General features: G+C 48.9%; 1 protein-coding gene across 4 annotated transcripts in view; it reads left to right on the top strand.

Moving 5' to 3' along the window:
- LOC108939284 (disco-interacting protein 2 homolog B-A-like) overlaps nucleotides 1-14,710 on the top strand; it is a 48,652-nt gene that overhangs the window by 16,184 nt on the left and 17,758 nt on the right. For all 4 annotated transcript variants that reach the window (XM_018760474.2, XM_018760472.2, XM_018760473.2 and 1 more), the window contains exons 2-5: nucleotides 9,991-10,062; nucleotides 12,583-12,720; nucleotides 13,641-13,766; nucleotides 14,371-14,583. In XM_018760474.2, the coding sequence (XP_018615990.1) occupies nucleotides 9,991-10,062; nucleotides 12,583-12,720; nucleotides 13,641-13,766; nucleotides 14,371-14,583 (549 nt within the window). The remainder of the gene's footprint in view (nucleotides 1-9,990; nucleotides 10,063-12,582; nucleotides 12,721-13,640; nucleotides 13,767-14,370; nucleotides 14,584-14,710) is intronic.

Here is a 14,710-nt window from a genome sequence, read left to right as displayed (position 1 = left end):
TTTTCCCTGTCTGCCTGGAATGAGTCAGTGGCAGGTGAGCGAACTCTGCGGTAAACACGACAGGTCACCCCACAGAAGTTGAGGTGGCGCTTTGTCGAAACTGCATCACCTACGTCAGTTGTGATGTGTACCGGAGTTAGCAGTGGACTGGAGCTACAGCGCCGTGCCCTCTGGTTGTCAGTCTGTTCACATGGAATTGCTTCAGTGCAGACCAGCTTGGCAGGGTGCGAACTGCTCTGCTAGGCACCCCTCCAGGCAGTCCCGCAGTGATGTGCAGGGGCCCCGTCCTGGAGACGGGGAGGAAGATGAGTAATGTTATCCTTCTGTTCCCCACACCTACTGCTGACGGCATGCTCTGTGTCTTGGCATGTATTCATGGTGGAAGGCAGGCCTCTAAGCGGGAAAGAAACGCTGCATCACGGGATGTGGAAAATCTCTTAGGCTCGTCGCTTATCTCTTAACAGAATGAGCCGTGGACCGAGGCTATGGCAGAGAAGAGACACACAGACCACCACAGAAACACCAGAACTTTATACAGTTGTAGCCGGGAGCCATTAGCTCCCCCTGCATGTGCACGTGCCCGTCTGTCAGGATTGCGGCAAGGGATGAGTCACTGCGTTTTAACTCATCATAAACCAGAGAGAGAGAGAGAGAGAGAGAGAGAGAGAGAGAGAGCCTCATGTTCTGTGTCCACGCCTGTTGCCATGTGTTACGAGCGGTTTTTGCACAGACACTCGCTCCACTCTGGCCTGGTACCAGTACCTGTTGCAGTGAAATGTTTTTGGACTAAACGGTAACTATTTCAACCTGTGGCAGACATGAAGAAGCGATGTGCGTCATGTTGTGTGACGGGGCTCTGTACTCTGCTGTGTGACCCGCGGTTGGGGTGGGGCGGGGAGGAGCCCGGCTGGAAACACTGGTTCGGTCTCCATCGGGCTTGTGTTTGCTTGCAGTGACCTGGCACCAAGCCTGGCTGCCCTGTAGCGGCGGTGGGGGGGTTGTTGAGCTGGATTGCATTTGGCCCCTCCTCCAAACCCCCCCTGGGTGTCTCTCTGTCACAGTGACAGAGCCGCATTCCCATGAAATACGAGTAGATGGACTTTAGAAGAAAAGGAGATGGTTTGGTCCTGATGGAATGCTCTGCCTCTGCGTGCCTCTCCGCCGTGCAGAACCCATGGAGGTCTACACACACAATGGTGGCCCTTGTGCCTGCCTCACAGTTCGTTTTGTCCGGTCTAAGGCGGACGGTCCGTCTTGCACTGCCATGTGCTGGGTAGTAGGGCAGTAGAGCAGCTACAGTGAGACACGGCAAGGGAGAAAGCTTTGTGAAGTCTGAGAAGTGGTACAGAGAGGGGGCTTAACTCTTAGTTCACTGGTTGAGAGTAGTCTTCTCTGGGTGAGGTACAGTGACAGTGTCACAGTTTATAAACCCGCACCCCAACATACTTTCCTGATGAAAAAGTGAATACATCTATTGAATTTCATTTTTACAGTAACAGTGTGTGGAACCTGACAAGTCATAATGTTGATGTATTGCTGCAATATTTGGCCTTTGCTCAGAACGTGACAGCGTGGGACCCGAGCCCAGAGCGAGCGCAGTGGGACTTGAACATCTGTGGAGTTTGTAACCCAGAGGGAGTCTTAGGAGGTTGTGTGGGGTGTCATGTTACGCGCTGTGAAGGGAAAGGAAGTGTTGGCCCTCACATTCAGTGCCTCTCTCCTTGCACTGGGACAGTGTGACGGTGAGGCTGGAGACAGTTCAGACCTTCATCTTGGGTGCATGGCGGAAAGTGACCATGGGTGACGACTGATCCTGATTCTTTAAATGATGTGCGTGTTTAGTTCATTTAAAAAACTTTCATTGTGATTTGTGTGTGTGTGTGTGTGTGTGTGTGTGTGTGTGTGTGTGTGTGTGTGTGTGTGTGTGAATTGTCAGACATAAACCGAACAAGGCCGCGCTGTGCACTTTAAATGCTGGATGAAAGTGAGATTGGAAACGAACGCAGATTCTGTGCTGTAAGCCCAGAAAGGATTTGGTGAGATTTAATCAGATGTGGTTTGGAAACGATGCAGCTGGGGGAAGGCCTGGCATTGCAGTTTTGAAAACAGGCAGGCGAGGCAGGTTTTATGACCGTGTTGTGATGTGAATTGTTGGGACCTGTTGTACTCTCTCACTCAGACAGTAAAAGAGTTTTGTTAAGAACCCTCCAGGGTTGCAGCCTGACTTTAGCCCAATTGGTGGAATTGTCGTTTTGCAATAAATGCCAGTGGCAAAAGGGTATGATTGTCCTCTTTTCTGCTCCATCCCTGTGATGGAAGGGAGTTATTTTGTGTCTGGGCCTTCAGATGCCAGTTCCAGGGTGGTTGATGGAATAGGCTCTGGTTTAAGTAGATCGATATCTCCCTCCGGGCCACTGTGTCACAAAGACTGATCGGCTGTGTACGTTACTGTGCCATGCAATTTGTTCGCAGCAATTGCACAGCATCCCAGGGTACCCGGCAAAGTCGCCACGGTCCCTTGTTCTGTCCGCCGAGTCTGTCGCCAATGCCTATTGTTCTATAAACGCTTTATTAGTCTAACAGGTATTAAACGGCCAATCCTGGCTTTGCGCCTCACCAAATCCCTCCAGTGAAGTGTGTGTGACTCTCCTTCACACATGCTCTTACACATTTAAGGTAGAGCAGTGTCCTGTAAGAGGGCTTGCAGTGTGTGGAGGCAGCAGCCAGGTCCCCTCTCGGGCCTGTAGCGGCATGCCTTCCGGCAGTTGGGGTGGGGGTCACTGTGAGGGAAGGAGGGGGCTGTCACTCCCCCTCGGGGCATTTGGCATGCTGTGCTACCTGGAGAGCCATACACCGCACCATAGGTGGAGCTGACCGCCTGTCAGTGCCGCACTTGTTTGATTAGGGTGAGCCAAGCAGCCTGGGCGGTTCCTGGTCCCACTGTGTGATGGCCATGTTTGCTGGACTGCCGCACTGGAGCTTCGGGGGTGTGGGGGCGGCAGAGCATATGTCACTTTATTTTTACTCCTTTTTCCTTTCTGCGGGTACATACATACTTCTCTGTTCAATGCAAAAAAAAATTCCAGCCACAGATTCTTTACGTCAATGCAAAGCAGTTAAAACCCCAAAATAGCATTATATTTACATTTATTTAATTAGCAGACGCTTTTCTCCGAAGCGACTTCCGACGAGCTCTATGTAGTGTTACCAGCCCACACACCTTATTCACAAGGGTAACTTACGCTGCTAGATACATTACTTATCCTGGGCCACTCATCCATACAGCAGTGGAACACACTCTCTCTGTCACTCACACATTATGGGTGAACCTGAACAGCATGTCTTTGGACGTTGAGAGGAAACCCGTGCAGACACAGGGCGCACATGCAAACTCCACACAGCCTAAGCGGGGATTGAACCAATGTCCCCTCTCAGCACCCAGGCGCTGAGACGACAGCACTACTCGCTGTGCCACCGTGCTGCCCGTAGCACTAATTTGAATTGCAGCATTTATGCTGCAGAGTAAACGGATCTTACAACAACTAATGAGTAGCAAAGGCTGTCAACTACATTTGATTTCACTAAACTGGCAGGAAGAAACACAGATTTGTATGGTTAGTAAATAAAGTCAATTCCTGTGTTTGTTGAATGCAGTAGTTTCCAGGATGTGTGAGTGATGATTTGCTGCTGAAGCATACAGGTCTGTTGCTGGTTTGCATCCCCTCCTGCGGTGGTTTGACCTCATGGGTGGCTGTGTAAGGGGCAGCAAGCGCCTCTCTGTATGCTCTGTGTGGGCTTGAAAAGATGCAGCTGACCCAGCAGTAGTCCATGCAAAAGGCTGTACAGAGACGCCTGCCTTTACATAACACCCTTTGGGGGCGTTGTGGTTAGGGGCCACGCAGCACATTGCAGCTTTTCCAGCAATGCGGCTTTCTCTGCAAAACTGTTTTCGAGCATTTTGCTTTGGTTTGTTAGAAAGTTGCTGGCTTTTTGCAAAGTCTCCATTTCTAGAGACATGCATTTACGTTACATTTACATGTATTCATTTAGCAGACGCTTTACTTCAAAGCGATGTACAGCTCGGAACACAATACAAAGAGCGCATTACGTCAGCAAGGGAGATATTTGGATGCAGACGCATAATTCTAGAGTACAGTAGAGTTTTTGTCACACACCCCCATATGAACCAGTATGCATCTCAAGAGTGGCTGCACATAGGCTTTTCCACACACACACACATTTTCAGAACCGCTTGTCCCATACGGGGTCACGGGGAACCGGAGCCTACCCGGCAACACAGGGCGTAAGGCTGGAGGGGGAGGGGACATACCCAGGACGGGACGCCAGTCTGTCGCAAGGCACCCCAAGCGGGACTTGAACCCCAGACCCACTGGAAAGCAGGACCCGGTCCAACCCACTGCGCCACCACGCCCCCTAGGCTTTTCCATTTTTACACAAATTATTAGAAGTGATTAAACAAACACTTGCACGTTTCTCATGCACCGAGATCAGGTGAGAATTGAGTCCAAAAGAGGTGAATTTTGAGACGTTTTTTTTACATGTAATGAGAAATTCAGCAGTTTTGAGTGACAGCGGGAGGTCATTCCGTCACACTGGAGCCAGAACCAAGAACCTTTGGACTTTTGATTTTGGACCTCTTGTATGTGGGACCACGAAGCAGACAGAGGTGGAGGAGGAACATCTTTATTTAGGTTTCAGTTCAGTGTTTTTTTTTTTTTTTAAATATTTAAGTACTCCTTGGAGTGTGCTTTTAACCAGTCCAAATTAAATAAAAACTCAGCCCCACTTCCAGGTGATGTACCTCACAGTCTCCAGAGGAGAGTTCATTTTTGGAACACCGGGGTATGTCTTAGTGCTGTGGCCCCCTGAACAGTGTTTTTACATTTCAGACAGGCGCTGCTTCTTTTTAAGGAATTGCATGAGCCTAATTATATGGAAAAGATACACAAGAGACGTCTTGGAAAAATGTGTTGGGGTTTAAATGACTATCCCTGATTGCAGACCTCCCCTCTGTTTTCTGGAATGATGTAGCCCCATAGAGGAACTAAAAATAAGGCCACTGGGTGATGGCAGTTCCTTCTGTGTTTTGCCCTGCCCTTTGATCTTTGTGCAGTTTGCTTTTATTAGATGTGTGTCTGCTCTCTTTCAGTAGAATCTGTGTGGAAATAATCCCCCTTGGCTACGTAAAGATGGTCCGAGATGCAAAGGCTCAGGATCCTCGTAACGTGGGTCAGATCACTGCAGCCCAGCAGACACCATGCGGAGTGTGACCTCTCTCTCTCTCACACACACACACACACACACACACACACACACACACACACACACACACACACACACACACACACACAGAGTCTCGTGACAACCCCTCCCCCTGCACACACACATATCCCATCCAACTGCAATACTCCTTCCCCCCCCCGGGCCCCCATCTCTAAATAGTCCTAATCTGGGATTACAGGCCCGGATTAAGACACAACATGAGAAAAAAACCATTTGTGGATTTTTACCTGTTACTGAGGTAATGGAAGAACAGGTGTTCATCAGAGCTCGACAGTTTGTCCCAGCCGAAGTGTCTCTTACTTATCAATTATTGTTTATATAATTACTCAGTTCTCATTTGTGTTGGTTTCTAGAACTACTGGAAGGAATCATTCAATGGTACAGCACTTTACTGTGTTCTCACCAATCCCGGGTCATGGCATCTAAATAACCAGTTTTTTTGTAAACTACTCCTTGTGGGTTTTTTCAATGCCGAAAAGATGATTATTAATAAAATCTGTGTCTGGGTACAATGGGGAATATGCAAGTCACGGGAACATAAGACAACAGGCAGCGCTGCGGTCAGGCGTGATGTGCCTAATCCTGCGGCAGTAGCAGTTGTACGTGCACTTTGAGGGCCCAGTGGCAGCGGGACGGATACACTGATGGGATTAAGTGCGGCTGGCTGTTTTTAAAGTGCTTATACTTCCGTGGCATTTTGGCCTGCCGTGTGTTTTGTTCTCTGTGTGCGTCTGAGTGTCTTCGTCAACTGTGACGGATCACTCAGAGCGACGTTGGAGGAGTGCTCTGAAGTGCTTCCCATTCTGTGGCCGGTGGACCCCGAGAAGTAAATCTACAAAGAGGTCAGTGCACTAGATCATTGCTCCTTTCTAACAGGATTGCGGCTGAAACGCTAACTGGTTCGTTTGGTTAGTTAAGACTTTCAGCCGTTTAAACAATTAGGGTTGTTCAGTCCGCCTTAGTGACAGCCCCAGACTCGCCATGTCTTAAATGGGCTTTTATCCTTCTAGTGAAAGCATCTGTCTGTCCCACACAGCATCTGAAGCAACTGGTGTGCGAGTAATTGATGTTCTTCGACTGGTATTGCATCTGTGTCAGGGTTCTACATGCTTGTCAAGAACTGTATTGGAGAATTGTGAAGAATCCCACCCGGGGGGTGTACCTTACAGCACCTGGTGTCCTGTGCCTCCGGGGTGGGTTCTGGACCACTGTGATCGTGGATTGGGAACATCGGGTTAAGGATAGTGAGTGCTGGCCCGACGCCGTGTCTGCCACATGCTTTGAATGCCGTGAACGCTTGGCCATGTTACTTTTCACACCATGGGTCAAGCTGAATGAGTTGTAAGTGAGCGTGACCCACAGAATCATCATTTGCTTATGGTATTTGGCACCATTAGAAATGCCTCTCTGCATGACTCCCAGCATGGCTGTTTTGGAGAAGGGTCCCACGCAGTGTGACGGAGAACTGGGGGATGACCAGGTCACCTGAGACACTGTGTTCTACTCATTTCACTGACCGCTAGGTGGGAGGTTTTGCCCTCTCTGATCTGTCTCACGAGTGCCCACCGTGGCGGAAGCTGACATTGCCGGTCATGATCTTCGGGAAGTTTGGAAACCTGATGGAGTTATGAATTTATAGTCATAACTGGGTAACATTAAGAGTCTCAAAATGTCTCTTTCACACTCACTTCTTTCCTCATCTGCTAGCGGCTCATTAAATTCGCATCGCTCAGTCTGTCATGATTACCTTTGTATTTCCTATTTTGTGTTTTCCATATTCTGTTGACAGCTACTCATGTCATGTGTTTAAAAATGGTGGTAATGGATTTAAAGTACTTTGTGAACATCATGTCCATATCTAAAGCTCTTTGCCTGCTGTGAAATATTCTTTTGTTTTCCAAGTTGTGTATTGCTTTGGAGAAAAGTGTCTGCTGAATGAATGAATTTGAATGTTAGAAAACTACTTAGAATTTTACACCTTGTCTGCCTTTCGTGATTTTTAATTGACCTCTTTATGAAATGTATTGATGTTTTGTAGAGAGCTGTTCTTTGTAAGTCAGTAAATTATAGAAGTACAGTCTCGGTGGAGTGGCACTGCTGTGCTTTACAACACATATATGAAATAGGACACAGCCACTGAGCCACAATACCCGAAACGTGATTAAAGGGCTCTGGGGGCTGGCAGGCTGCCCCCCTCCAGGCCTGTTCAACTAAGTGAGACCCTTCAGGGCTCCTTCCAGCTTGGCCTATGTGTGTATATGCGCTTGCAGCCCCTTGGCCCAATGGCTTGTCCTCTCGCCTTGCTGTCACTCTGCCAGGGTGGTCCTTTTTGTGATGGCTGAGGGTGTTTGGCTACCCCATCAGGGTGGGGTTGGTCTATGCTTCCTGACCAGCTACCTTTGCACAGAGTACCATTTAAAACGGCATCACCTCCCAGTCCCACAGGGAAAGGGCTGTTGGCGTGTACAGCACCCGTGCTGCGTTACCCCTGTGCAATAGCAATTGTGCTCGACCGTGACGCAGTAACAGGTCCTTGTGTATTGTGGCCTGCGGATCGGAGGCCATGCTGTACTGTCATGGGACTTTCTCGCCAACTATCACATTCTTATATTTCTTTAGTAATTAATGAGCTCAAAACAAATCTGTGTGGAGTTTTTTAAATTTGACATCTGGGATGAATCATGCCATCTGACAGTACGGCCCTCTGTCACTCTCTGATTCTCACTCTTGCCGCTTGGGTCTGGTTGGCAGGGCCATTGCAGGGTACCGCTGCCAGCGCACGAAGCCGGCAGCACAATGCGGTCTCAGTGTTGTGGTGGCACTGCCAGGTTGTACCCGTCAGCATAGCACAGGCCCTCCTCTGTCCTATAACAAGCCGTGTCCCTTTGCTGCTCCAACTGAGCGCACCGTTCCCAAACCCTCAGAGAGAGGTCTGGTCTATCTGGATGTCATCTCTGGTCCTTTGATTCCGTGGCAGGCTGAGGACCCCAAGCACCCCAGTAGCTTGTGCTGTCCTTGCTCTGCCCCTCTCCAAAGCAGCAGTGTTAAAATCCCTCTTTGAACAGCGTATGACTTCACCTCACCTGCTCCTACAGGTGTGAAACGGTTGCTAAATATCAGGTAAACCCCTGCGGCTCCACCCCGCCCTGGGAACAGCGAGCATCGGCAGCCAGCACAGGGATCCTGGGCCCAGGAGCCGGAAAGGGAAGAAGGCCAGCAGCATTGAGCCCTTGGGAGCGCCGCACCACCCCCACCCCACCCAGCCCCTCCCCAGCTGTGGCCCTCTCCCCTTCGGCTCTGTCACTCACTCTCAGTTCAGCTTTCCATTCAGAGTGTTTTATTGGCAGGAAGTACATATGGTAAACAGGGCCACAGCACACATATACACACAGTACACATTGTGTGTCGCGCACAGCATGAGCAATGCAAATACTGTGGAAAAGGATGTTCCTCTTGCTTTATGAGGGGCTCTTGTGTTCCCATCTCTCGTCCATCTTTACATCCAGGGTTCCAAACCCAGTGGTGTGTTCGTCTTGGCAGCATCCTTATCACTTGCCCTTTCTGTGTCTTCACGTATTTCCTCTTTCCACCAACCCCTGTTCTCTTTCCACCTTATCATATGCTTCCTTGATAACTCACTGAAGTCAGTGGGAAAGGACTGGAAAATCATGTGGGTAAATAACCCCCACACACCCCTGCCCCCGAGAGTTGAATTTGTGGACAGTATGAGTGCAGAGGTGGGGGGTTGTGTATTTGGGGGGGAGTTTGGCATGGACTTTAACCAGAGTCCTGAGTGGGAGTGCTGAAACCTGCTGCCCACAGTTCAAGGGACATGTGAGGCAGCCTCACGTGCTGCTAAAGAGCTGCTTTTGGCTCTTCATCTTGTTTGTGGTTTTTGTTTGTTGTGATGTTTTTTTTCTTTTGTGCTGCGGGGACAGTGTACTGTATCTTGGTCGGCTGAATCCAGGAGGAAATCTGTGTCCTTTCTGTACTCCACAGTGTGAATGTTTCAGTAAGTGCAGTACTTCTATTCATTCATTGATATGCTCAAAACATTTGAGAAAATGAGCTTGACAATTAAGGGAAACAAACATTATTTTGCCGTATTCGCTGTCGCAGTGAAAGCCGTTGTCCGAAGCTCATTGATGATCTTATGCTTTGATTGATCTTACGGTGTTCACATTTTAACCGTTTATACCACTGGTGTAGAAGTGCTCTGTTAATGACGGTAAAATCACTTGAATCTAGAGCCTTCTATTGCGATGGTGGCGAGTGGCATAATAATCTTTTATTAATCGCCGTGGTGATATTCAGTCAGGCCACAGTGCGACGGCTCCACGTGCACGTCGCTGACTGGAGGAGGAAACCCATGAGAATTTGGGGAGAACACACAAATAGCACAAACATGGGATCAAGCTTGTTTTCTTGCGCTGTCCAGCCGCTGTGAGACATCAGCGCTATCCACTGTGCCACTGTCTGCTGTGTTTGTGGAAACACGAGAGCCCTCATAAAGCAAGAGGAACGCCAGGTCCACCCATCACATGGTGGTTTGGAGATGGGCTCGTGTTCCCAAACTGACCTTGGTGTAAACCCAGAGTACTGCGAACTGTATATGGACACATGGTCATAAATGTCCTCCCCGTGGTTGATACATGGCAGATGCTGATTTTGTGCTCTCTTTTTCAGGAGACATTACTCAGAAGGGCTATGAGAAGAAAAGAGCCAAGCTATTGGCCCCGTTCATCCCACAGACTCAGAGTAAGACACTTTCTCACCTCTGCCTAATCTCTTCAGTCTTTTTGACGATAATGAAAATGCCTGTTGTGTCCAGTTTAAACCCGTTGTTATCCTTGTAACTTCATATTTATCTCACTTAGCTGTAGGGGAGCTTATGAGTAGTGAAGTTCTATATGCTTTAATAATGTCAGATTTCTTGTTCATGTTTATTGTCTTACAAAACTTCCTGTAGTGAAATCTGTTCTGTAGATAAATGGTTCCCTCTAGTGGTGGAGGTAATTACCCCCTTCACTGCACTTAGCGATTTCCATCCATCCAGTTGCAATAACTGCTTGTCCTGAACAGGGTCCCAGTGAACTGGAGCCTATCCCAGAAGCCGTGTCACTCCTCCTAGTAGCTTATGTAAGCTACTTTAATGTATTTGCAGTTTCTTTGCATCCTCAGCAGGCTCTGCTGTGTCTTTGAAATAGTCAGGTTTGTATTTTAGAGGAAAATGAGCAAAAGTGAGGTTTTCCACTGTCGCTTATTATGTGACCCTGAGCACATTTCTTTTGGGGAAACGGCGACCTATCATCGGACATTGCATGAAACAAGAAGTAGATGTGAAAGGGTTTTTGTTCCAGTGAAGTCATGTGCGACTCACAGTAACCTGCCACCTTACCAAATGACATGTCAGCTTCCTCTAAACAGTTATATGGTCAGTTTATTTCAAATAACCTTTGGAAGCAGTCTTAAAGGAGTTCATGGGCATTTCCCCAGCTCAACATATTTGCCATACTCATGGGCTGTTACTTGGCTTATATGTAATATATATGTTTTTTTTTTTTTTTTTTTTTTTTTTTCCCCCCCCCCCGAAGTCCCACAGGAGGATGAGGGGATGTTTGTGTTATTTGCGATTCCTGTGCTGGAGGTCAGAGACAAGGCTGAATAGCCAGGCTCTCAGCAAACGGTATCAATACTAGTGTATTTTAACACTAGAAAATCCCCTGGCTTTTTTTTTTTTTTTTTTCTTTCATGGAGTATCTGCAATTTCCTGCAAATTCCTGCAATGGTGTTATTGTAGTGTTTGTTGTCTGCATTGGTGTGACTGCACTCTAGCTTTTGTTACACCGCAGTAGAGTTGGGAGGCTACTTGGTGGAGCTGAATGCCCAGGCCTTTGTGGTGCACTGGCACATCAGTGTACCGGTATGGCATGTAGTTGCATAGCGCACTTTGGCTGCCCCTTCTCCATGGGGTCATACTCAGCTTTGGTGACTGCCACAGAGCTATGACATGCCCTGTGTCATGTGGATGGAAAAGTCACCATAAGCCTCTTAGATTGCTTCACCGGGCCCCCTATGACTATTGGGCAACCTCTTCCTGGTTTCAGAGAATGTCTTTTCCATTCCATAACCAAGTGCCTATAGTCTAGGTAGTGCAGTGGCTAAGGAGTCCATGAAATAATCACTCATTTTTCCTCAAAGGAAGCCACTCTTGTAGCTGTTTTACTTTTGTAAAAAGTTGTTGATGGCACTTTCTTCACGTAACATCCAGAGGAAATGAACGAGACAAGGCAGAAGTGTGGGATCGCGGCGCTGCTTCTTCTGGCTCAGTGGTGGCGGTTCATGAGCTCTCCATGTTCGGATAGCGTATGTGTAGGGCGTTGCTGTGGCGTGTCTCTACGCTGAAGTGCTTCTAAAGAATTTTTGCAAAGAGCCTGTGGTGGAGCGTGTGGGAGAGTGTGGAATGAGATGCTGAATCCCTGAGTCACCGCAGACACCGGGGGTACAATGGGCCCACAAGCACAGTGGGATTTGTCAGCCCCGGAGAAGGGGCTCCACACCCTGGCCAATGCATTCTCTACCTATCCCATCACTCTCTGGAAAGGCTGGCTTTCTCCTGCCGCTCCACTGTACAGTGGTGTGCAGTGAGCCTTCTGGCTGACACCTGCTCCCAGTCGCCTGGCTTGTCTTTAATGAGTTTAATTCGTAAGCTGTGCTGTTCTGAATATGGCTACTGATGGAACAGTGCCATTGTACAGCAGCTGTGGAAAAGTTTATATGCATATTGAAGTATCTAGTACGGTGGCATAGCCAGTAGTGCTGCTGTCTCTCAGTGCCTGGGAGGTGCGAGAAGGCATGGGTTTGATCCCCGCTCAGTCTGTGTGGAGTTTGCGTGTTCTCCCCGTGACTGCGTGGGTTTCCTTCGGGTGCTCCGGTTTCTTCCCACAGTCCAAAGACATGCACTTTCCACCTTCTCCACCTGGGGTTGACTGTGTGCGTCTCTTGGGACCAGTGTGATTGTGTATGTGAAGTAGCTGAGTGCATAACCTGGACTACAGCTCCATACTGCTCATAATAAGTAGGAAAAGGCTCAGTTTGAGGGGCCTGTGACAAGCACATTGACTCTCTTACTGGGTCTTCTTTTTAGAAGTGTATGCAGTGTTGGATGCACAGAGCTCAGTGTGTTGAGAAGCAACTTTACCGTGTTCAGTATTGGAGATGTGTGTTGTCGAGTTTATCCTCTGTGTGAGTGATTTGCTGTTCCTTGTGTCCACTCAGATGTGGATCCAGGCCTGCAAAATGACCAGCGGGGCCCAGCCTCCAACTCGGCCCAGGCCCCTCCACCTGCCCCTTCATCTAGCCGCCAGCGTCGTGCTCACCGCAGCGGTGGCGCCAGGGATGACCGCTACCGATCTGGTGAGACCCCCACCTCCAGTTTGTCAGGGCATAACACTGATGTAGCAGAGGGAGGGAGCAGGGGTTGCACATCTCTCTCGCGCTCTCTCTCTCTCTCTCTCTCTCTCGCTCTCTCTCTCGCTCTCTCTTCCCCACCATTTACTGTCAGTCTCCCTCAGTTCTTTCTCTGTCGCCTGCCCTCCCTCCCATTCCCTCTCCTCCTTTCCCTCTCCCTCCCTTTCCCTCTCCCTCCCTCCATTGCTGAGATGTGGAGAACACACTCACCTTCTGGATTTTGCGCACCCTCCCCTGAGTGTGATGAAGACATTGCAGTCTCTGCACGATGCACTATGAAACCAGGAAGCACAGGACAGAGGCTCAGTGCTTGAGCTGGTGACTACCAGACCCTCGCACTGGGGGTCATGCCAGGGGTACCGTCAGTCAAGGCCTCCTCTGCACAGGCTGACATAACCACCTTTGCTGACTCATAAAGAGAAAGGTCAGCAGCCTCTGAAATGCTGCGAGCGACACGGGTTTTTAGCTACGGCTGCTCCTTCCGCTTCTGCCAACAATCAGGAACAAGAGCTCATGGGTAGTGGGTGCAGTCGGCACTCTGTCTCTTTTGGAAGATGACAGCCGGGGGTGATGAAAATGAATGGATGGAAGATACTGTTTTTGTAATTCAGTTGCAGATTGAATGTAAAATGGTGTTTTACTGAAGTATTGGCTGTGCAGTAGAATGTACTGTGTATTGTCCTACGTGCTCATCTGCTAATGACCTTTCCCTTTTCTCTTATTTCCTTACTGTACTTGTGTTTCTCACCTCTGTTCCACTCCTTCATCTGCTTCTTCTTTCCCTATCCCTACATCTCCTCCTTGTTTTTGTTCACCATACTTACCACCCCATCTCTGTCACCTATTCTGTCCTGCCCCATACACAGACATCCACACAGAGGCAGTGCAGGCTGCCCTGGCCAAGCACAAGGAGCAGAAGATGGCCTTGCCCATGCCCACCAAGCGCCGCTCCGCTTTTGTCCACTCTTCCGTTGAGAACTGTACCCCTCCTGGTAGGTTCACTGATCTCCTCTGCCCATTCCCCATTAGGCTGTGTGTCTTTTTGAAAAACAAACATCTCCACAAGGACCAAAAACCCCAAAAAATGTTGAGGCAACATTCCAGTAGAACAAAGTTGCTTTGCTTTTAAAAAAAAAAAAAAAATGAAAAGGACAGAATGTTTTGTTTATGAACTTTCATATGTTTTCAGGTTTCACTGAGGTGGAGTTAGGGCTTGTTTACTGCAGTGACAGTCAGTGTAAAATCCCCACAAAGATAGCTAAACAAACATCCATGCTTGTGTGTGTGCATGTGCGAGTATGTGTTTGTGTCTTTGTGTATATTGCTTTGTGCTTGGGTATATTTTCCAGAGTCTCCCTTGATGCTCTTGAGTTACAGCATCTTCTGTGGTTTCCTGGGCAAGTTATTTATATCGCTCTGTGTGTGTGCGCGTGTGTGTGGGCATTGTGTCTCTCCCTCTCGCCATTATTCTGTATGGTGTGTTGTCTCATACTCTGTTGTGTTGGGATTTTGTTCTGTCTGAGATTGACTGTACTTCCGTGTGTGTGTGTGTGTGTGTGTGTTTTAAGCTTCTGTCCACTTCTGTCTCTTGGACAGACACCTCCTCTGCCTCAGAGGATGAAGGATCCCTGCGCAGGCGAGCCGCTCTGAGAGCAGCCCTGGCTCAGACGCTCCAAAGCCCAGACTCCTGGATCAGTCGCTCCCTTCAGGGCTCCTCCACGTCCTCCTCCGCCTCCTCCACTTTGTCGCATGGTGAGGGCAAGCCCCAACCTACTGCGCTGGCTGACGTGCTCGCGCACACCCGCATAGGTGAGCCACACCTGTCCCACGACCCTCCTGGCTTTGCCCCCACCCCCTCCTCACCAGTACCACTTCACGTACCTTGAAATTCTTTGGCCTTTAATGGTTCCGTTCAAAAGGACCATCAACAACATGA

Source organism: Scleropages formosus, chromosome 19 (assembly GCF_900964775.1).
Source record: "Scleropages formosus chromosome 19, fSclFor1.1, whole genome shotgun sequence".
Taxonomy (NCBI): Eukaryota; Metazoa; Chordata; class Actinopteri; order Osteoglossiformes; family Osteoglossidae; genus Scleropages; species Scleropages formosus.
The sequence above is the reverse complement of the archived record's forward strand: the minus strand, read 5'-3'. Positions and strand labels throughout refer to the sequence as shown.